The sequence below is a fragment of the Quercus lobata genome, chromosome 8, assembly GCF_001633185.2.
Source record: "Quercus lobata isolate SW786 chromosome 8, ValleyOak3.0 Primary Assembly, whole genome shotgun sequence".
Lineage (NCBI taxonomy): Eukaryota > Viridiplantae > Streptophyta > Magnoliopsida > Fagales > Fagaceae > Quercus > Quercus lobata.
This window is the reverse complement of record NC_044911.1, coordinates 4,833,283-4,855,330: the sequence shown is the minus strand read 5'-3', so window position 1 is coordinate 4,855,330 and position 22,048 is coordinate 4,833,283. Positions and strand designations below refer to the sequence as shown.

Sequence of the window (22,048 nt, the reverse complement as noted above, 5' to 3'; positions counted from 1 at the left end):
CTTCGTTTACTCCGGACGGTAACGATGAGTTGTTGGAAAGAAATCTAGACTTAGCCGAGGAAAGAAGGGAAAAAGCAACGATTCATATGGCCTATTATCACCAAAAGCTGAGACAGGGATACGATGCCAATGTCAAGCTACGACCCCTCGGTCCCGGCGATCTCGTGATGAGGAAGGTCCTTGGCAGCGCAAAAAACCCCTCTTGGGGCAAGTTGGGGCCCAATTGGGAAGGACCGTACCGTATAACATCCGTAGCTGGAATAGGCGCCTACTATCTAGAAGATTTGGATGAAAAAGCTGTGCCTCGACCATGGAATGTAAATAACCTCAGAAGATATTATTATTAATGAAAATGGCTTCGCCCACATTTTGTTTATTGGCTATCCACTTCTTGCTGATCTGCATGACAATTCTTATGAGTCTTAAACAGAACCTAAGTCCTGTATGGCTCCTTGGACCACAGACTTAGGGGAAATTAACACTTAAAAAGACCTCGTAAGTCTTGGACAGAACCAAGGTCTTGCATGGTCCTCGGACTCAAGCCTATGGGGAAACCAAGTACGAAAAGAAAAATCGCGTAAGTCTTGGACAGAACCAAGGTCTTGCATGGTCCTCGGACTCAAGCCTATGGGGAAACCAAGTACGGAAAAGAAAAATCGCGTAAGTCTTGGACAGAACCAAGGTCTTGCATGGTCCTCGGACTCAAGCCTATGGGGAAACCAAGTACGAAAAGAAAAATCGCGTAAGTCTTGGACAGAACCAAGGTCTTGCATGGTCCTCGGACTCAAGCCTATGGGGAAACCAAGTACGGAAAAGAAAAATCGCGTAAGTCTTGGACAGAACCAAGGTCTTGCATGGTCCTCGGACTCAAGCCTATGGGGAAACCAAGTACACGGAAAAGAAAAATCGCGTAAGTCTTGGACAGAACCAAGGTCTTGCATGGTCCTCGGACTCAAGCCTATGGGGAAACCAAGTACGGAAAAGAAAAATCGCGTAAGTCTTGGACAGAACCAAGGTCTTGCATGGTCCTCGGACTCAAGCCTATGGGGAAACCAAGTACGGAAAAGAAAAATCGCGTAAGTCTTGGACAGAACCAAGGTCTTGCATGGTCCTCGGACTCAAGCCTATGGGGAAACCAAGTACGGAAAAGAAAAATCGCGTAAGTAAGTCTGGACAGAACCAAGGTCTTGCATGGTCCTCGGACTCAAGCCTATGGGGAAACCAAGTACGGAAAAGAAAAATCGCGTAAGTCTTGGACAGAACCAAGGTCTTGCATGGTCCTCGGACTCAAGCCTATGGGGAAACCAAGTACGGAAAAGAAAAATCGCGTAAGTCTTGGACAGAACCAAGGTCTTGCATGGTCCTCGGACTCAAGCCTATGGGGAAACCAAGTACGGAAAGAAAAATCGCGTAATCTTGGACAGAACCAAGGTCTTGCATGGTCTCGGACTCAAGCCTATGGGGAAACCAAGTACGGAAAGAAAAATCGCGTAAGTCTTGGACAGAACCAAGGTCTTGCATGGTCCTCGGACTCAAGCCTATGGGGAAACCAAGTACGGAAAAGAAAAATCGCGTAAGTCTTGGACAGAACCAAGGTCTTGCATGGTCCTCGGACTCAAGCCTATGGGGAAACCAAGTACGGAAAAGAAAAATCGCGTAAGTCTTGGACAGAACCAAGGTCTTGCATGGTCCTCGGACTCAAGCCTATGGGGAAACCAAGTACAGAAAAGAAAAATCGCGTAAGTCTTGGACAGAACCAAGGTCTTGCATGGTCCTCGGACTCAAGCCTATGGGGAAACCAAGTACGGAAAAGAAAAATCGCGTAAGTCTTGGACAGAACCAAGGTCTTGCATGGTCCTCGGACTCAAGCCTATGGGGAAACCAAGTACGGAAAAGAAAAATCGCGTAAGTCTTGGACAGAACCAAGGTCTTGCATGGTCCTCGGACTCAAGCCTATGGGGAAACCAAGTACGGAAAAGAAAAATCGCGTAAGTCTTGGACAGAACCAAGGTCTTGCATGGTCCTCGGACTCAAGCCTATGGGGAAACCAAGTACGGAAAAGAAAAATCGCGTAAGTCTTGGACAGAACCAAGGTCTTGCATGGTCCTCGGACTCAAGCCTATGGGGAAACCAAGTACGGAAAAGAAAAATCGCGTAAGTCTTGGACAGAACCAAGGTCTTGCATGGTCCTCGGACTCAAGCCTATGGGGAAACCAAGTACGGAAAAGAAAAATCGCGTAAGTCTTGGACAGAACCAAGGTCTTGCATGGTCCTCGGACTCAAGCCTATGGGGAAACCAAGTACGGAAAAGAAAAATCGCGTAAGTCTTGGACAGAACCAAGGTCTTGCATGGTCCTCGGACTCAAGCCTATGGGGAAACCAAGTACGGAAAAGAAAAATCGCGTAAGTCTTGGACAGAACCAAGGTCTTGCATGGTCCTCGGACTCAAGCCTATGGGAAAACCAAGTACGGAAAAGAAAAATCGCGTAAGTCTTGGACAGAACCAAGGTCTTGCATGGTCCTCGGACTCAAGCCTATGGGAAAACCAAGTACGGAAAAGAAAAATCGCGTAAGTCTTGGACAGAACCAAGGCCTTGCATGGTCCTCGGACTCAAGCCTATGGGGAAACCAAGTACAGAAAAGAAAAATCGCGTAAGTCTTGGACAGAACCAAGGTCTTGCATGGTCCTCGGACTCAAGCCTATGGGGAAACCAAGTACGGAAAAGAAAAATCGCGTAAGTCTTGGACAGAACCAAGGTCTTGCATGGTCCTCGGACTCAAGCCTATGGGGAAACCAAGTACGAAAAGAAAAATCGCGTAAGTCTTGGACAGAACCAAGGTCTTGCATGGTCCTCGGACTCAAGCCTATGGGGAAACCAAGTACGGAAAAGAAAAATCGCGTAAGTTTTGGACAGAACCAAGGTCTTGCATGGTCCTCGGACTCAAGCCTATGGGGAAACCAAGTACGGAAAAGAAAAATCGCGTAAGTCTTGGACAGAACCAAGGTCTTGCATGGTCCTCGGACTCAAGCCTATGGGAAAACCAAGTACGGAAAAGAAAAATCGCGTAAGTCTTGGACAGAACCAAGGTCTTGCATGGTCCTCGGACTCAAGCCTATGGGGAAACCAAGTACGGAAAAGAAAAATCGCGTAAGTCTTGGACAGAACCAAGGTCTTGCATGGTCCTCGGACTCAAGCCTATGGGGAAACCAAGTACGAAAAGAAAAATCGCGTAAGTCTTGGACAGAACCAAGGTCTTGCATGGTCCTCGGACTCAAGCCTATGGGGAAACCAAGTACGGAAAAGAAAAATCGCGTAAGTCTTGGACAGAACCAAGGTCTTGCATGGTCCTCGGACTCAAGCCTATGGGGAAACCAAGTACGGAAAAGAAAAATCGCGTAAGTCTTGGACAGAACCAAGGTCTTGCATGGTCCTCGGACTCAAGCCTATGGGGAAACCAAGTACGGAAAAGAAAAATCGCGTAAGTCTTGGACAGAACCAAGGTCTTGCATGGTCCTCGGACTCAAGCCTATGGGAAAACCAAGTACGAAAAGAAAAATCGCGTAAGTCTTGGACAGAACCAAGGTCTTGCATGGTCCTCGGACTCAAGCCTATGGGGAAACCAAGTACGGAAAAGAAAAATTGCGTAAGTCTTGGACAGAACCAAGGTCTTGCATGGTCCTCGGACTCAAGCCTATGGGGAAACCAAGTACGGAAAAGAAAAATCGCGTAAGTCTTGGACAGAACCAAGGTCTTGCATGATCCTCGGACTCAAGCCTATGGGGAAACCAAGTACAAAAAAGCAGAATCGCATAAGTTCTAAACAGAACCTAAGTCCTGCATGGCACTTCGGACCACAGACTTAGGGGAAACTATTACTTGTGTCAGATCGGGAGATTATCGCTTAAATGAAATCATTTCTATGCGCTGCACACATCCATCGAGAGCCATATCTGCATCATTGCAAGTATTTAAAGTAAAACGCTACTGGCATACATCCATAGAGAGCCAAACTAACATTCCAGATTAATATTTCGAGTACACTGGAAAGAGAGGTCCTTACAAAAAATGGAAAAACAGGACGGCTCTCATAATAAAAAAAAAATAAAAAAAAAATAAAAAAAAGAAAAAAGAAAAAAGAAAAAGAAAGAAAGAGTACAAAAAACGAAAGCCTAAAAGACTAAGCCTCAACAGGGGGATCTTCCTTCTGCTCGGGCTGAGGAGGAGGAGCCTCAACGACTGAGTCTGCGGCGGGACTCTTCGTTATCTCAGGCACAAGGGCGGTATCAGGCGCCGCCAAATCCTGCTCTGAAGTCACTTGGGCACCATCAGGATTCGCTCGGATCTCCTGAGGGTAGAAGATGTTCTCGGGCAGTCTTAGTGCCGAATCCGCAGGAACTCCTGCAGCATTGAGAGCATGAGCCCAGGAGATACTGCAGTAATCCCTGCACACCTCGGGGACCTCCTCTGATAGCCTGGCCTCCGTCTCCTCAGCCCCAAGCTGGCGAGCAGCATTCTTCTCAGCCTCTATAGCCTCTCGGATCAACTGAGCCTCCTCTTTGACCCTTCTCAGTTCATCCTCGACCTTTTGCAAGGCAGTCTTGAGATCCTGCACTGCCTGCTTCTCGGTGACAAGGTTGAGCTGCGTCGAGTATAGCTCCTTGCGCTGGTCCTCCGCCTGGGTCTCGGCGCTCTTCAGACCAGATTCTGCACTCTTGCGCCGGTGCTCCGACTCCTTGAACTCGTTCGTGAGTATAAGGTGATCGTGCCTAAGGGACCCCAAGGTCTTCTCCACCTCTGTCCGAGCCTGGATCTCGGCCTCAGTCCGATTACGTTCACTTCGGCAGAATTCCTCAGCCACAAATACCTGCTGAGTAATCTGCAGACAAAACCAAAATGCTTTAAAAAATATCTAACGAGATCAAAAGAGTTAATGAAACAGTAGAAGGATCACTTACCATTGCGAGATCCCTTTTAAGGGATAGGAAGATCTCGGACTGAGAGAAACGCCTGTAAGCCTCCATGTCCCGAGGAAGGAGCAGGGGCTGCTCTAAGGCCTCAGCCACGTACCCAGCTCGGCCGCGGTTGTACTCTCTGATCGAGGCATTGTAAGGGATTGCGACCCCCTCTAACTCCAATTTGGGGCTCCATACACGCGGAGTAACCCGTACATCCGCAAGGCTCTCCTCGTCCCTACTCTCCGAGGAATTGCCCCTTCTGCTCCTTGGAGCCCGAGCAGTCTTCTGCTGCTTGGTGGGCTGAGCAGCCACCTCACCCTCCTCAGGGGTGTCAACCGGTCTCTTCTTCTTCAGGTCCGGATTGACCTTGAGACCAGTTTCCAAAGTTCCTTGAGGGACCACGGGAGGAAGGGCCTTGGCTTGTGGTGGAGGTGGTCCCTTCGATGATTGGCCTTTCCCTCTGGAACCCAACAGCTCCTTCAGAGATTTTCCCTTTCCTGCCATGGGCTCCGTCTCTTCGTCCGAAGTATCGTCCGAGCAGATAACAAGGGAAGGAGCGCCAACTGCCGAATGTCGATCCCGCTCTCCTTCGGGATCGGAAAATTCCGCTAAGGGGGATTGCTGGACTTCCTCCTCAAAATGGAACTCGTCTATCTCTTCCTCAAGAGAAAGACGAGACGACTCAGCTTCTTCTTCAACTTGAACGGCAACGCCAGGCTCGTCTGGCGGAGGTAACTGCTCTGCCAAGTAGGGATTTCTAACACCGGGCAACACAACTGGCGGTAAATCGTGGTCGGCTAGGAACCCGTCCTTGGACACGTCAATCCTGGCCAGCCTCGGACTGCCGGCCCTTATAGCGTGACCGATCGCCTGGAAAGAGCTGCTTAAAGGTTGATAGCCCAAAACTAGATGAGCCGCACGCAATTGTCCGTCCTCGGAAACGTAAATCTCCGACCTAAGAAGGTAGTTCAACGCTGGCACGTTCACAAGGCTAAGCCGAGGAGCTACGTGAGATTTATCTGCAAACAACCAAGAAGAGTGGGGTTAGTTCAAGAAATCTACCAGTTATAAGGAAAGCAGTAAAAATAAACCCTCAACACTAATTCCTCTCCCAACAAGGACCGATCCCAAAGGACGCCGCACCTGGGTTTCCTGCCCGAGTTGGACAATGAATACCGTCGAACCACTCCCCAGAAGCAATGAGGAAGTCATTCTTCACGGTCTTATTGGATACCGGGAGACAAGAGATCAACCTAACGTCCTCGTTCCGGGATTTAAGATAATACCCCTCATCCCCGAGGCGGTGACACTCGTACAGATAGGCCACATCGTGCCAAGTAAGGCCTAGGTTCATCCGCTCATCTAGGACATCTACACAGCCTAATATCTTGAACATATTTGGGGCACACTGTTGCGGCGCCAACCTATGGTTGAACAAGTATTCCCTGGTAATCCTACGCATGGGAAGTGTCATCCCTCCCTCTATGAAAGCAATCATGGGGATGACAACTTCTCCCAGACGTTTATCTGTCACTATTCCTTCAAGAGGACAGTACCGCAGCCCAACCCCCGGGGGGATGCGGTATTTAGCCCTAAAGACCTCCATAGCGGCCGGAGTATTTACTAGTTTCTCGAACCTACCCATCTGAACTGGACTGGGAAACGAAAGTAAAGATTGAGCAGAAAAGAAGGGTCCGAGGAGAGAATTGAAACGACGAGATGAGCGAAATGTACTGGTACCTTCACAAAACGCTTGATGGGATGCCTGGAAATCACTCGTAAACGAGACGTTTCGCAGAAAATGGTCACGGCGGCGTAAAGGGCGCAAGTGCTTGTATGTCTCTGGGTTTCGCTGTAGATCTCTGGAGTCCTTTGAGGTTTATGAAAAGCAGATAAAAGAAGGAACTGAACCCCCCCCTGACGCCTTATATAGTCAGGAGGAGAGAGAGGAAATCACTCCTGCCTAAAAATACGCGAATGAACGATGGTCGTTCGATCCGCGCCGCACCGTTGGATGAAGGGAACATAACGCCTCCAGAAATTAATGGCCACGCCTCGAAAATTGTGGCACGTCAAAGGTCACGATCTGCACACGCGCCCCAGGTCCTCCTTATCCCTATCCACTCATTAACATCAAAACCCCGCTTTTCTCCTCGGAAGGAGATAAAAACCGGAGTTTTGAGGGACTATTGTGGGGCCCGGCCCAAAAATAATGGGCCACTCCAAATCCAGGCCCATCCGAGGAGCTTCCTTTCAGAGGAGAGGCCACACATGAAGCGTTACTCAATCCCAGCAACGCCCAAGAAGCCTATCCGAGGAGAAACTCCTCCTCGGATACCACGAAGCCCAGACCAAGAGCCATCCCCAACCAATTCAGTTCACCCTCCAGACATATAAAATGAATAAAATCCAAAATATCCCTCGAAAAGCTACCACCACATTAATTGCGCCCCAACCAACCTCTTGGCCGCATTAATGAGGAAAAGACCCCTGAACAGTACCGTCTTGGCCTCTGCAACTCACAAAGGGAGTGGTGAGGGCGGCTGATGGGACAGGCGCTCAAGTGAATGCTTAGATGATCAACAGGTGTAAGGTTTAGATGAAAGAAGGAGAGCTATATAATGTAATACATTCCCCCAAAGAAGGGGACGGAAAAAACTGTATGAAGACCTAAAGAGAAAAGGAATATAAGGAGACTTGAGAAATCTTCCCCGTGTCTTTTATCTTCTGCAACCACCTTATCCATGCATTCGACCGAACAGGCTCACTGAAGCCAAGTTCTTTCACCCATTCTCTACGAACATTCATTGTGGGTTGCGTCTTGGGTCAAAGCCTGATCATTAGAATTTGGGCCAAGAAAATCGTGCTACCACAATTTACATTATAATTGCAATATAAATTTATATTGGAGACACAAAAAGTAGTAAATGTTGTATACATTTACAAAAAGTGTATAAGGTTTACCACTTTTTGCAATTGTGTACAACATTTGTCACTTTTTTGTATCTACAATGTAAATTTACATAGTAAAAAGAAGAATCTCCCTTGGTTTTCTATGGCTTTGTGGAAAAAAAAATTGTAACTTATGTATGATGGATGGGGTTTTTGAAACAGTGGACCATTTGGTGAATAACGCTGGAATACTACAACTACGCTTGTTTGAAGATTTCTCCCAATTATCTGATATTGCTTCAGTTATGGTAATAAGACCATAACACTGTAACAGTATTTGTTATTGGAATTTAAAAAATGAATGGTGATTTCAATTGTCTATTAGATAATGTCATCCAATATTATTGCATCTCTAGGCCTAGCGTTAACCATGTTAGGATTCTCTCTATTTAAAATAGATCTATTTTATAGTTTAGATTAAATGGTGTGACACTTTGTACACTGCCAAATCAAAAAATAAAATTTTAACTATGAAATAGAACTTCTCTATTTTAAGTAAAATTGAGAGGATCATGTTCCAATGTTTATGTGTTTGTCAATATAAAATAGGCATGGTGGTTCAATTCAAATCCTACTAGCTATTCACATCCAAATACACAAAATCTTTGCAACAACATTGCACACTTCAGAGTTCAAATTTTTATTTGATGTTAAGCTGCGTTTGTTCAAGAATTAACCTATTTTTTGTCTGAGTTTTAGGTTGCATACTTTCCCTGACTGAACAAACTTTATGTTTTTAAGGATATAAATTTCTGGGGTTCAATGTACAGCACCCATTATGCAGTCCCCACCTAAGAAAAAGCATAGGGAAGATTGTTGTAATTGCTTCAACTGGAGCATGGTTAAGTACTCCAAGATTTAGCTTCTACAATGTAAAGAAACCTCCTAATTTGTGCTATTCCCATTTTTTCCTTCTCACTGATTGCTTGTAAAATCTGTGATGGCTTCAGGCAAGCAAGGCAGCCCTGATATCCTTTTTGAGACATTGAGGACTGAATTTGGACAGGATATTGGAATTACAATTGTGAATCTTGAAGTGATTGAGTCAGAAATGACACAAGGTGATTATCTATCAGAGGTAGGCTTTAGAAAAAGTATAATGCGAATTATCAAACATAGCTAATCGTTTACCCTACCAGTGTATGTTGCATTTATATTATGGCTATGGTTAATGGAGGAGAGGGGTTTGGAAGAACATCAAAACATAATGATGCCTAATTTCCATTTTTCCCCGTGGTTGACAAAAATGAGCTCTCCTTTATAGCCTGTCAATATCAATTGAACCGAAGCTTGTATTAAAAATAAAATAAAACCCTTCCAACTCCCATGTGAGCTTTCTCAAAAATATTTAAATAAAAAACTACCACATGGATGTGCAAGAAAATATCGTGCTTATATCATTGATTTTACATATACGAACTCGTGTGTTTCAATTAACTCAACTGGTAAAGTCTCTTATCATTGAATAAGAGATCTAGTATTCAATCTCTACCTAACCTAAAAACCAATTGATATCTAAGTATGATAATAAAGTTAGGATCGATGACCTACCTCAAACTTTTGGACTTAGACTAGATTGTTGTTGTTTGGAGGCCTGCCGGATGTGTATATGACAATATGAGGGCCTAGGCCTAACAGTAATTGTGCTAACCATTTTGTAATGAACCTACTATGTGTGATTTCTATTGCCAACTTAGCTACTATTTACACTTTGATTCTTATTCTCTCAAAACAAAGAGGTATCTTTTTCATTTTCTTAATGTGATTTACGGTTAGATTCAAGCTGATTGGTTCCCAACTGAGACAACAGAAGGGTGTGCCAAGGCAATTTTGGACAGCGCTTGTAATGGAGACATGTACTTGACTGAGCCATCTTGGATGAAGGCAGGATTTTGGGTCAAAACCTTGTGTCCTGAAGTATTCGAATGGTGCCTCCACTCACTTTTGGTTAGTATGCCTCGGAGTTCAAAGAAGGACTAGGGCTGAAATGAATAGCTAAACAGTTCCAACTTGACTTAGAACAAACTTAAATATGCTCATTTATTTAATAAAAAAGTCAAACTCAAGTCTAGTTTGGCTCAACTATTACCAAGCTGAAACAAAATAATATATTCATTTACAAGCTCATGAGCATGAGTTAAGTATACATAATATGTTTGTGAGTGTGTGTGTGTGTGTAAATATACTTATATAGACTAAATATTGAATCATGTAAAATTGTCAATAAATTCATAAGATATTAAATTATTATTTATAATTTACTGATAATATAAATAGTCCATTTCATAATAAAAGTTACATAATATTTATATGAAAAAATTAACTTTCAACAATACAAGGTTGGTGGATCTGCTTTTTATAAGTTCATAAACGAAAATCAAGCTATTTGATTAACTCAAACAATATAGTTTCAACTATAATTCAGTTATTAAATTTGTGAAGGGGTAAGAGTTTACTATATATGGAAAAATAATAAGTTAATCATGTTGCCCATGAACAAGTTCGAGCTCGTCTGACAAGAGAATTAAGCAAGTCTAAACATATAATCTACTTTGATGATAAGCTCAAGCTTGAAGTTCGAAAAAAGGGATTTATGATTTACAGTTTAGAATTAAAATATCAGGTTGACATGTTAAATCAATATCTGGTCACGAAGATCTTAAAGAGTGTCTTTGTTTTTTCTAATAAACTTTATCAAACTTTGTACAAATCAAATAATTAGATGTCATCAAATCAAAGTTTTTTTACCCCTACAAATAGTTTCAGCAGTATAAGGCCTCAAGATCAGCACTCACCAGTCTTCCCATTGGAAAGAGGCAGAAGTACCACTAAGCTATAGGGTAATGAAATCAAAGTAAATTTTGAGATACATGACCAAATACATAATCAACATTCAGGTGACTTATCACTCAAGTCTAATGGACTTCATGACTTTGGCAAGACGTGTATAAGTAACATGTGGTAAACTTTTCATCTCATTCTACCTTTTGTGTGTGTTTGGGTTCACTTATACTGCGTTGCGTTTTGTTCCTGCATTTTGATTCTTCTTTTTTTTTTTTTTTTTTTTTTTTGTGTTTTCACGCGTTTTTGGAGTATTGCGGTTACTGTTCATTGAACAGTAACAGCAAATGTTGACTTTCTGTAGTGAACAGTGCACATATGCACTGTTCACGGATCCACAAATTTCATTTTTTATCAATTTTTTCATTAAAAATGGGTCCCACAATACTATTCACACATTTAAAAATTATTTTGCTACAGTGTTTTCAGTTTTCAGTTTTCAGTTTCAGCAAAATAAGTTCTATCCAAACACACCCTTTATATCAAATCTACTTCATATTTATGAAAAAATACAAGATAATGTGTCACAGCACATACTAATCTGACAAGAACTAGAATATAGTAAAACACGGCTCATTAAACATTCAAGACGTCATAAATCTTGGTATTTTTCATCCAGCTCTAACAACTAATGCAAGGACAAGGAAATGAGAATGCCACAGAGAAACTCTACATGCCTTTCTTCAAGAGGTCAGTGGTTTCAATTTTCTATAGGATATTGCTTACAAGAAATCCACAAAAGAAACTTCTGAGAACAGGCCAACTGTTCAATGAACTTGTTCCTGTGATCACCCCTCTACAAGGCAAATCTCGACAATGACATCTCTAAGGGATATTTGCTCTAGGAAGCAATCCAGAACCTAAGAAGAAAAGTTCAAATGTGAAAGAACAGGATAAAATACAAGCTAGATATCTTGTTGCAAGAATATTGGTGATTTTATGGATAAAAACTTTTTACATAGAAGACAGACTATATTGAAATATTTAGGCAAAATGGTGAACTAATCAATTCAGTTGATATACTAATGCAACAGAAAAGGAACTACAGCCCCAATGAGAGGTCATTTGGAAACAACTTATAGTCAAACAATGAGAAGAGATACTTGCATGGATTTTTATTTTTATTTTTGAAATGGTTAGAAATCTCCCAAGCTACTACCCATACCCCTCCCCTCACCCTCAACCCCTACCTAGGGAGCTGCCATCAGACCAAATGGGTCATTGGCAAGATACTCGCATAGAATTGCTTCTGCTGTATCTCTTCAAGTTCATTGTCCCAGGATGCAACACATAACCAGGAAAGAAATACAAGGCCAACAACTGTCAGGGCACTTTGAGTGTCCAAAATAACACCTTTTGCTTCTTTCATCTTATCAAGATCATATTTCTGAGTAACATCACCATAACAAATTACCTGCCACTGAAAATGCCCTTCTTCAGCCATCATCAGTTCTCTTCCAATAATTTCTCAATTGAGAATGCAACCATCATATTTGATAATCATTAGCTTTTTATATTACACAATTTCAGTTTTAGTTTTCAAAAGTTAGTTTTCTCTTGCTCACTTTGTCCGGCTTTCACGATCTCATTGGCTAGACAATTACATGATAGAGCCAAACGGTGCCATTTTCCAGTAACATTAAAAGTGGCTGATGTGTTGTAACAACAAAGTCGGGAAAGCCACCTTTTTGCACTTAAGAAGCTTAGTTGATCAAACCCAGTAGATTCATAAGAACCTAAGAAGTTTATATAAAAGCGATAAGAACAACATAGAGCAGATGAAAGTCCACAACTAGGAATTTAAGGAATTAGTCTTAGCCTCTTAGGAATGAACTCAACATTGTGGTAAGCAATCCAAACATCCTTAATACTCTTTATCTTTAATGCATAGGAAGTTCAACAATTTTTTTGCAAAAAAAATTGGGACTGATGGCTTTACTTAATGAAGATGAAAGTTGGAGTAACAATCAAACTAGGAAAAGAAATATCATCTATTACAGTCTTCTTCTCTACTTTCTTCCCCCAAATAGCAATCTACAAATCATAGTTAACCTCATAGTTTGGAAATTCAAGAAATTTACCTAAGCTGCAGCACTGTTTCTTCAGAGCTTGACCTCCACATCAACACCAGCAGGAAGATCAAGTTGCATCAAAGAATCAATTGTTTGCGCAGTTGGGTAAAGAATATCAATGAGGCGCTGGTGCGTACGGATCTCAAAATGGAATCTTGCATCCTTGTGCACATGTGGTGATTTAAGAACGCAATAGATTCGCTTCTTGGTTGGTAATGGAACAGGACCCATGGTTTTTGCATTTGTAGTCCTTGCAGCATCCAATATCTGCTTGCAGGAGTCCTCTATTAGGGGCACCCAGTATGATCTAAGCTTAATTCTGATTTTCTGCTTTGGGGCCATCTGCAAACAAAACGTTGTTTTAGATTATAACAATTCTACTAGAAAGGTAGAAAAAATGACAGACAAATAGTTCTAAACAGAAAAGATATATTTAGATTTTTCAGCCAGCCCTGACTTCTTTGTTGTTGGCCTTGTGGTTATTTTTCAACAACTTAAGGGTTGTTCATATGGCCATTTCATGTATCCTTAATGGCCAAGCAGTAGTGAAGGATGTGAATTAAATCTCTAAAGCAACTAAAAAGTTCTCTTTGTCGCAAGCCAAAACACTTGCTGCTTAGCAAGGTGCTGCATTATAAACTAGGTGGTACTATTATTGAAGAGAGTGACTACACGATCTATTGGTTGATGTTTACACAGAAGTCCATTCCAGAATCAGATAGCTGAGAGGAATGGTCTCAGCTCGCAGGCAACAGTTGAGTCAGAACTCTAGCATATGAATATATAAGAAAAGGCAAAACTGACATATGAGGATCTACTTCACCAACAAGAACACTTCCAGACTAAAAACTGAACTTAACTTGACTAATCCCAACTGTCTGAGGAACATCTTTTACATGGAAATAGGAAATGATTCGCTTAACTCCAAATTACAATCTTGAACATGTAATCCTGTAGCAATTTACTCCTCAGGATCATAGCTTCATCTTCAACTCCATTGAAAAACAGATTTTACAGTACAAGACTTCAAATCAATTTCTTTAGCAGTGAAAGTTACTCTCATGAAATAAAATCCAAATTGCACAAAGTATTACACACCCATTTCATCTAGTTTGTCATCCTATTGATCCCAACCATTACATATTGCCCCACCCATTCAGACTTTTTCTTCTCATTGAAATTTAAGGTTTTCTTGAGTAAAAAAGTTAAATAAAATCTAACACTTCAAAATTTTCTCTTCTGTTTTTTCACAATATGAAAATCAACCAAACATTAGTAAGATATATACCGAGTCTGCATCTGCACCAATACTGAGTGAAGAAGTACTGGGTGTCTCGGAATCTCCAACCTAAAACACAGATAATTAATGTTAAATTCAGAGCCATAAAAATCAAACTCCTTTAGATATTTGATGAACTGCACTAAAGAAAATATTTGTATTTTCCAATCCCACATTTTCTCAGCAACCAAACATAGCAAATGCTTTCATGCTCATCTGTTTTCAGTTTCCCAGAAACAAAAAACCATACCCATTTGCCCAAATAGCGTTTTAAGCTAAATTGAGGTCAAAGGGAGAAAACTTGATAAACAAATACATTTCTTTTCCCACATTTTCTCTACAACCAAACAGAATTTAAGCAAAACAAAACAAAAGGGCAAGAATTACAGACCTCAAAGGTTGTAGTAGGGTCAGACTCATCTGGGGTTTCTAGAGGTGGGTCTAGAGTTTCTGGGGATTCCAACACTTCAGGAGCAGCATAAACCCTGGTAGATGGTAGTGAGGGTTTAAGGGCTTTGAGCTTTAAGGCTTTACAAGTGTAGAAAGAGACAGAAGAGAGTTTTGGTTTGGAAGGAAATGGAGAAGAATTGGGCAATGGAATGGAAGGAATTAGTGTTGCAGAGATTGAAGAAACTGCCATTGAAAAAAGCTCTCTCTCTCTCTCTCTCAGTTTTTCTCTATTTTGCTGTGAGTATGAGCCTCTCTCTGTGTTGCTTGTTCTGACTAGAATTATCCAAATAATTTTTTCTTTTTTTCCTGTTTGATAATAAAAAATAAAAATAAAAATTTGTTTTATGAAATTATATAATTGCCCCTTTTGGGCTAGGTGGAAAGTTTAAAGTTGAAATCCATGTCTGCTTCAATTTGGGCTTTGGTTGATGTCCAAAACAAAAGGTGGAGGATCATTTGATTAACGTCATTGGACCGGCCCATATCAAAGGATGCGTTAATGGGTTTTATGTCAGGTCATCTTAAAAAAGTTGTAACTTGTAAGCGAGTTGGATTGTAAGTCAACCCATATTTTTTCGGGTGAAAAAAATATATTAAACGTAAAAAATAACAAAATATTCAAAAATAAAAATTAAATAATACATAGATTCTTTTTTAGAGTACAATTACAAAATGATTTAACCTTAGTAGTTGTAAATTAAGGTTATAAACAGCGGATGTTAAACACACACAACTAATATGGGATAAACATCATAGATTCTTAAATTTACATTATTCAAAATTCACTCATAATATCATTATCAAAAAAAAAAAAAAAAAAAAAACTTAAGAGCATTAGCAACTGGTTTCTAAAAATTTCACATTTTATCATCTTAAAAGTTAGTTTATCTATTATACCATATCATTTTACAATATACCCAACATCTCAACTTTTATTTTATCATACAACACACTAAAATAATATATCTACATAATAAAATAATATAACCCAAAACCCAATAAAACCCAAAGTTAGTGAAAGAGGGAGACAAAGTGATGAAGAGAGAGGCTAAATGAATAAAAAAGAATAAAAAAAAGAAATACAAGCTGCTTATTGAGGGCCATTTGCGAAAGCCCAGGCAGATAGAAAAGCCCAATAATGAGAGCCACAAAGAATTGACAAGATAAATAGCAAAAAACTCATTAGGCCCAAGTAGCAGGAATAATGAATCACAGGCCCAACAAATAAATAAATGGGTCTTGAAGAGGCAAGCGGGCTCAAGAAAGCCAGGAAAGAAAGAAATAGCATCCCATGGGCAGAGTATGAGGTAGAAAAGTGAGAAAGGTCTGCCGCAGGCCCAAGGCAATTGTAAACTAAGAGAGTAAGGGGTTTATGGCAGGCCCATGAACTCCAAAGATAAGGATAATGTTACTGGGCCGAGGAAGCCCAATGAAGTTAGTAAAAAGCCCATGGAAGTGTGGAATTAGCAAACGGGCCGAGGAAACCCAAAGAAAGCAATCGAGCCATGGATGTCCAAAGGAAAAGCCCAAAGGGACATAGGAGCTCATGAGTAAAAGCAAAACAGTACCCATAACAGGCCACTGAGAAAAGGGATAAACGGCTGGCCCAAAAGGAGGTCCAGCAGGATTAAGTTATTACGGCAGGAATAACAATTCAACGTGACAGGCAGTAAAGAAAATCAAAAGTGGGCCAAAGAAGTGTAAAGCCCATCATCATACGAAGCCCAGCTCCTGAATGGAGCGAAAAACCAAAGGAAAGCCCACATGAAAGGCCAGGAAACGCAGACGGAGAGTCTCCAGGTCGCGGCAGACGCATGAGCAGCAAGCAAACTCTTGGACAAATTTGAAAAGGAAGCACGCGCAAAGCCCAGGCACCACCAGCCTGTACCCAACCAATATAGGACATGGTGGGGCCATGGGCCAGAGGTAAGAGATAAAGGGGGTATGGTTTGGTGGTGGGGAGAGGGAAAAAGATCTATTTGCGGCTCTTGCCCAAGTCTCTTTTGGGAGGTACGTCCTGCTGGGATGATAGACCACCCAAAAGAGGCAAGTTTGAAGGGGAACCGTTGGGTGCATGCTCTGAGAGTAGAGAGAGAAAGCATTAATACCGTGGCAGGAGAAATGTTACGGTATACAGAGGAACAAAACAAACCCGCTTCTGTCTGGCGAGGGTGGATGTCGCATAGTCCTGGTGGTTGGCAAGTACATCCAAACCAGACAAAGGTGGTTGAGAGGCAAAATGGTAAAACACTAGCCACGGCAGACGCTATAAAAAGGCTCTTGCCGTGCCCTGTAGAGGGGATCGAAAAACAGAGTATATTTTCGGGAGTGAAAGGAAAAAATAGAGCAAGAAGAAAAGAAAAAAGATAAGAAAGAAAACAGAAAAGAAAAGAAAGGAAAACTAAGAAAAATGAGAGTTAGTTCAATAGGACATGCACCCATAGATCGGTTTCTCTCTCTCCCCCTTCAAATCTTACATTTTTCCAAAACGCAAATAAGGACCCTTTCTTTTTGGGCAACAACCATTCAGGTCCGACTCCCTCAAACCCATTAATCCCCACGGCAGGATCCTTTTCCTGGGGGATTATTTGCATTGAGAAGAGGTATTCTCTCCTCTTTGGCTTTGCTGTGACAGACTAAGCTTAAAACTTAATTTATGCCCATTTAAATTAGCCAGTATTATTTTCTTCATTTTTCTCTGTGATTAATATCATTATGACTGTAATCATGCTTTATTAGCAGGGAATACATAGCCATTTATTTAAATAAGTCAAAGTACTCTGTTTTAGTTATTATTATATCTGCCTACCGTAACTCGTCTGCAACAGTTCTGCTTGCAGTAAATTTGCTCCTGGTAGACAAGGCATAAGTTTGTGCACAAACCGGCCCAAGTTGAGTTACAATTGGACCGGCCCCAACTCCCTTACTCAGAAACACTAGGGTCCATCATCGCAGGAGGCAGCCCAGCCCATTACCGCAGGAGGCAGCCCAATATACCATATCATACAAAAAAGGCCCCTACACTGCCATAGTAAGTTACATATATAAGAGCCTACTATAACAGTATTGTAAATTTTTTGGGATATAGAAATCTGAATAAAGCATCATTTTAGTGTGTGTATGGTAAAATACCATTTTGAGGGCTTTTACAAGCCCCAATACTAATGCTCTTATATCGTCAACCATGCCAAGTTATGAATCTTCTCAAGTGCATTTATTCCTGTTACATGTAAATTAATAATAATTTTATATTACCTAGGAAGATAACTAATAAACTTTAAAAATAAAACATTACATATTAGGTACGTAAAGAAAAGTAAGTAAATATTAATATGAATTATGTCTCAATTTAATCAACGTTCGTAGTAAATCCAACCGTAGAAATCTTCGTACTTTAAAATTATTATCTGTCATATAAATTTTTTTCACACCATTTACACTTTGCCCTGCATTGAGTGATCTGTTGTAAAGTGATTGCATGAACTTTGTGCATAAAATTAAATGTGGATCCGATTGTGTTTGGGCAAGGTAAGGTATGAAAATAATAATAATAATAATAATAATATTGTGTCTATGTCACGTATATGTTATGGTTTTAGTTTTAATATAAAATAGTGACGTTGATGCCACATAAAATGACATAACTTGTGTTACAACTCGCCCACGTGGTGAGTTGTAAGTAGTAAAGATATGTCCCCACATAAACCCACCATCACACCTCTATTGCTTACAACTCGTCATATGAATGTGTTGTAGCATAAGTTGTGTCAATTTACATGACACCAGCATTACTCAATATAAAAATGTATGTTATACTTTTCTATTAATATCATATACATAGGGACTCCAGGAAAAGCATTAACAGTTCAATTGATGTAATATCATTTTGGCTGATCTCTATCATCAAATCAATAACGGGGTATTCACCAAAAATAAATATAAAAAATAAAGAATGGGGGTAGTACAACAATTTATAAAACCAGCAATTACCTACAAGGGACAGAGCTAGAACTTTGAGTTAGGGGGGCAAAATTCTTCTAAGATTGAATCTCACAAAAGGATTATTTTTTGTTTTTTTATAAGAAAAAAATGACTAATTATTATTACTACTAAATAAAGACAAATATAAGAATGTGGAAAATATGCATAAGAAATTAATTATAAATTTATTACTTATCAATTCATAATTTATAAGTTTTCAATTTATAAATATATTTATTATAAATTTATAACTAGTTATTGCTAATGTATTTCCCTCAACAACCCATTTAGCCAACCAAATATTTTTACTAACTGTACAATAATTTTTTTTACTTTAACTGTACTTTTTTTTTTGGATAAGTTTCTTTAACTTTATTAAGTAACTTTTTAGTAATTACTCACTCTATCTCTTCTCTTTATAAGTTATAATAAGTCATGCTCACACACACTTGACACTTCACAATTTTGCAACATAATTTAGAAAGAAAAAATTAATAAAAAAAAAAAAAAATACAGTCACACACAGAGACACAAATTATATAAATAGGTATGGAGGGAGATTCCAAGAGATAAACAAAATACATAAATGGGTATGGAGGAAGAGAGAAGAAATGCCTGCTATTCACGAATACTAAATTGTTTGGGTTGATCTGTCTTTTTATTTAGGCATATTTTTTTATTAAAGGGGCCAAGAGTTTGGAGACTTGGGGGGCTGGTTTAAATTTTTTTTTTTTTTTTGTGAAAATACGTGTGGGTGAAAAAATGTATGAAAATACGTGTTGTGGTGTTTAAATAACAGTTTTCATTGTTTAAACACCGTTACCAAACCGGTCCATAGTTGTTGGTTTTTCAAAATCTCAGGAGGGGCAATGGCCCCCCAATGCCAAACTGTAGCTCTGTCCATGATCGATGAATCAATAATTGCATTTAGCCAGGGTTCCAACCAAATTCATTTTCTCTCAACATTTTGAATTATTATGAGCTTAGCACTTTACACTAGGCCATCATTCAAAAAAAAAATTTGTTTCAAAATGGATCGGGTCACAAGTCAATCCATTTTCACTTTGAGTCAAAAATTTAAGGTTACTAGTATTAGAATAATGTGGCCCAACATGATATTTTATTATCAATAATTAATTATTCAAAATTTCTTGTGAAATTTTGCAATATTTTTATCATGTAAAATATTGAAATATTGAAATATGTCTACTTGATATTGTAGACTAAGATTATGAATCATTTCATTATAGTCTTTGACTTGACCATATTCATCATGATGTAGCCTATTCTGATAGGTACATTATTGGACCATGGTGAAAAGGAGGTGCAAGTTAAAATTGCTTAGACTATGGAAGACAATAAGGGCTAGTCTTTCGATGGTTAATGCATAATAATCTCGGAAGTCCTTCCACAATGAGATTCATGCAAGTTGAGTGTTGGCCTTAATAAATCTATCGTGTCATTGCCAGTAACTTGGCCTCCTATAAGAGGTGCTGTCATTATAGTGATTTTGGATATGAACAATAGATGAATCCATGTGTTAGTATGGAGTTACAAAAGTAGTGACATGTTAATGAACTTATTCATTAATGAATCTAATTAATGAAGTTGTTTATTAATGAATGTAATATATATGTTACATGAATTGTTATTACAATAGAAAGGATTTTATCACTGGTCATGTTCTTTCTAAATATTATATATATTGTCAAGGCCACACTTGCAAGGGGTGTGAGAAGAGGAAAGAAAGCTCTTATTAATTCTGACCAGCTGGGGAGAGCATCCTAATTGCTTATGAGGTCCTTGAATAATATAATTTAGTACGTAAATTTCCCACATCTTATTGTTGATTTTTATTACATATGCACATGATATAATTGTTATTTGATAGATGTATTATATTTGTTTCTCTTGAATTATTACTTTTTAAGTATAATTCCTACAACTTGAACCGGATCCAATTTTGTCACGACTAGTTTTAGATAACTTGAAAAGTATACTTTGTTATTAAATAAGAGAATTGGACTTCAAAGAATTTTTACACCCAATACTAAATTGATTTTTTTTTTTATCGGATGTCCCCGAAGGGACAAATTGATATTTTGATATCATCAACTATGGTAACGGAAAATAATTTCCTTGGCCAGTGCTTTACCCCTTCGTGGGCTCACCCGGCACGAACAGTGATTAGTCTCTGGTTGAAAGCCTTGAGGAAACACTGTGGGAAACCAAAAAAAAAAAAAAAAAAAAAAAAAAAAAAAACTATGGTAACGGAAGAAGTAATAATTTCAAACCCTAAGGAATCTTTAAAAAAATAAAAAAGCTATATATTTATATTAGACAAAAGACAAAAGAATCGCTCTAATACACAAAGTTTGATTTGAATCACTACTAATTGCAAGTAGCAGTGAATATATGTAAACTACTATTGTCATCATAAATACAAGAGTGAACCCATTTACATTGGGATGGAAATTGGAAAGGCATAAAATATTGAATCTGCATACATATTAGTACTATGTTTTTACAGTGATGGTGATGGTAGGTGTAGAATTCTATAAATCTTAACCGGTATTGATTGCATATTAGAGTCCAAGAGATGGATAAATAGGGATGGCAAAATTAGACATGACTAGCAAACCCGACATGATACGACATGAAATTAGCAGGTTATGGGTTGAGACTTAACAAGTTTGTGTCATATTCGGGTTGACACGGCTGACCCGTTTAATAAACGGGTTAGGTTAGACTGGTTAGTGTTGAAAATATGAACCCGTTTGATCCATTTGACCTATTTAATTAAATGACATTTTACCAATATACCCTTCAAATTCTAGGTATATAAACTTATTAGTTGTTGTGATTTATTTTCTTTTGACATATTGTGATAAATTATTTATGATATTGTGATATGCTTTAGTTTTAAATGATTATTTGTGATGCAAATACTCGTTAATTCTGAAATTTATATTAAAAAAATTTGTTTGTTTGTTGTGGGGGGTAAAAGACCAATAGGCCCTCGTCGATGTCTATATTGGGCCAAAGGCCCAACCTAAGGGAAAAATCTCTCCTCGGTCGCAGGGAGGAAAAGCCCTTCCTCGGCCACAGGGAGAGCCCTCCTTGGCACAGTGTAGCCAAGGATGGAGGAGGTAACCTGCCACCGGTAGTGACACTCCCTATCATCCCACGGAGCGGGAAAAGTACTAAAGCAGAAAAGGACAACGAAAGTGTTTAAAGAAAAGGCTGTCATTATTGCATTCAGTATCTTGTGCCTGACACGGTCATACTTATCTGTCCTTACAACCACTCCCAACAACTGGTGGGAAGGGCTGATGGGACAAGTACCTACCCTAGGGACCCCATTCAGAAGGAAGAAAACTGCTATAAAAGGGGATAAAGAGAAAGGAGGAGGGCGGGGCGAAGACCCCCTAACACACAAGAGGGACCAGAGAGGGCTCCCGGAGCTGTATCGAGAACCAATTCTCCCAAATGAATTCAGTCCATCTCATCCTATCG

The 22,048-nt window shown here is 39.8% G+C and overlaps 1 protein-coding gene and 1 pseudogene across 2 annotated transcripts; one reads left to right on the top strand and one right to left on the bottom strand.

Moving 5' to 3' along the window:
- LOC115955573 overlaps nucleotides 1-9,980 on the top strand; it is a 39,601-nt pseudogene extending 29,621 nt beyond the window's left edge.
- An 886-nt stretch (nucleotides 9,981-10,866) lies between these two features.
- Nucleotides 10,867-14,857, bottom strand: LOC115957614 (30S ribosomal protein S10, chloroplastic-like). 2 transcript variants are annotated; one of them, XR_004084381.1, is made up of 5 exons: nucleotides 14,493-14,857; nucleotides 14,111-14,170; nucleotides 12,832-13,164; nucleotides 11,225-11,610; nucleotides 10,867-10,893 (listed from the first exon to the last, which is right to left on the bottom strand). XR_004084381.1 is itself a non-coding variant. In XM_031075906.1 (3 exons), the coding sequence occupies exons 1-3, from the start codon at nucleotides 14,739-14,741 to the stop codon at nucleotides 12,853-12,855; spliced, it is 621 nt and encodes a 206-aa protein (XP_030931766.1). In that variant the 5' UTR covers nucleotides 14,742-14,834; the 3' UTR covers nucleotides 12,591-12,852. The 2 variants fall into 2 exon arrangements, 1 of the variants encoding a protein (XP_030931766.1); XM_031075906.1 differs by lacking the exons at nucleotides 10,867-10,893; nucleotides 11,225-11,610 and having other exon boundaries at nucleotides 12,591-13,164; nucleotides 14,493-14,834.
- Nucleotides 14,858-22,048: the final 7,191 nt, after the last annotated feature.

Bases quoted from the DNA above. Each gene is read 5' to 3' on its own strand.
- LOC115957614 (XM_031075906.1), bottom strand. From the start codon at position 14,741: ATGGCAGTTTCTTCAATCTCTGCAACACTAATTCCTTCCATTCCATTG. The intron at 14,171-14,492 runs GTCTGTAATTCT...TCTGTGTTTTAG, and splicing joins ACCCTACTACAACCTTTGAG to GTTGGAGATTCCGAGACACC. The intron at 13,165-14,110 runs GTATATATCTTA...TTTTGTTTGCAG, and splicing joins TTGGTGCAGATGCAGACTCG to ATGGCCCCAAAGCAGAAAAT.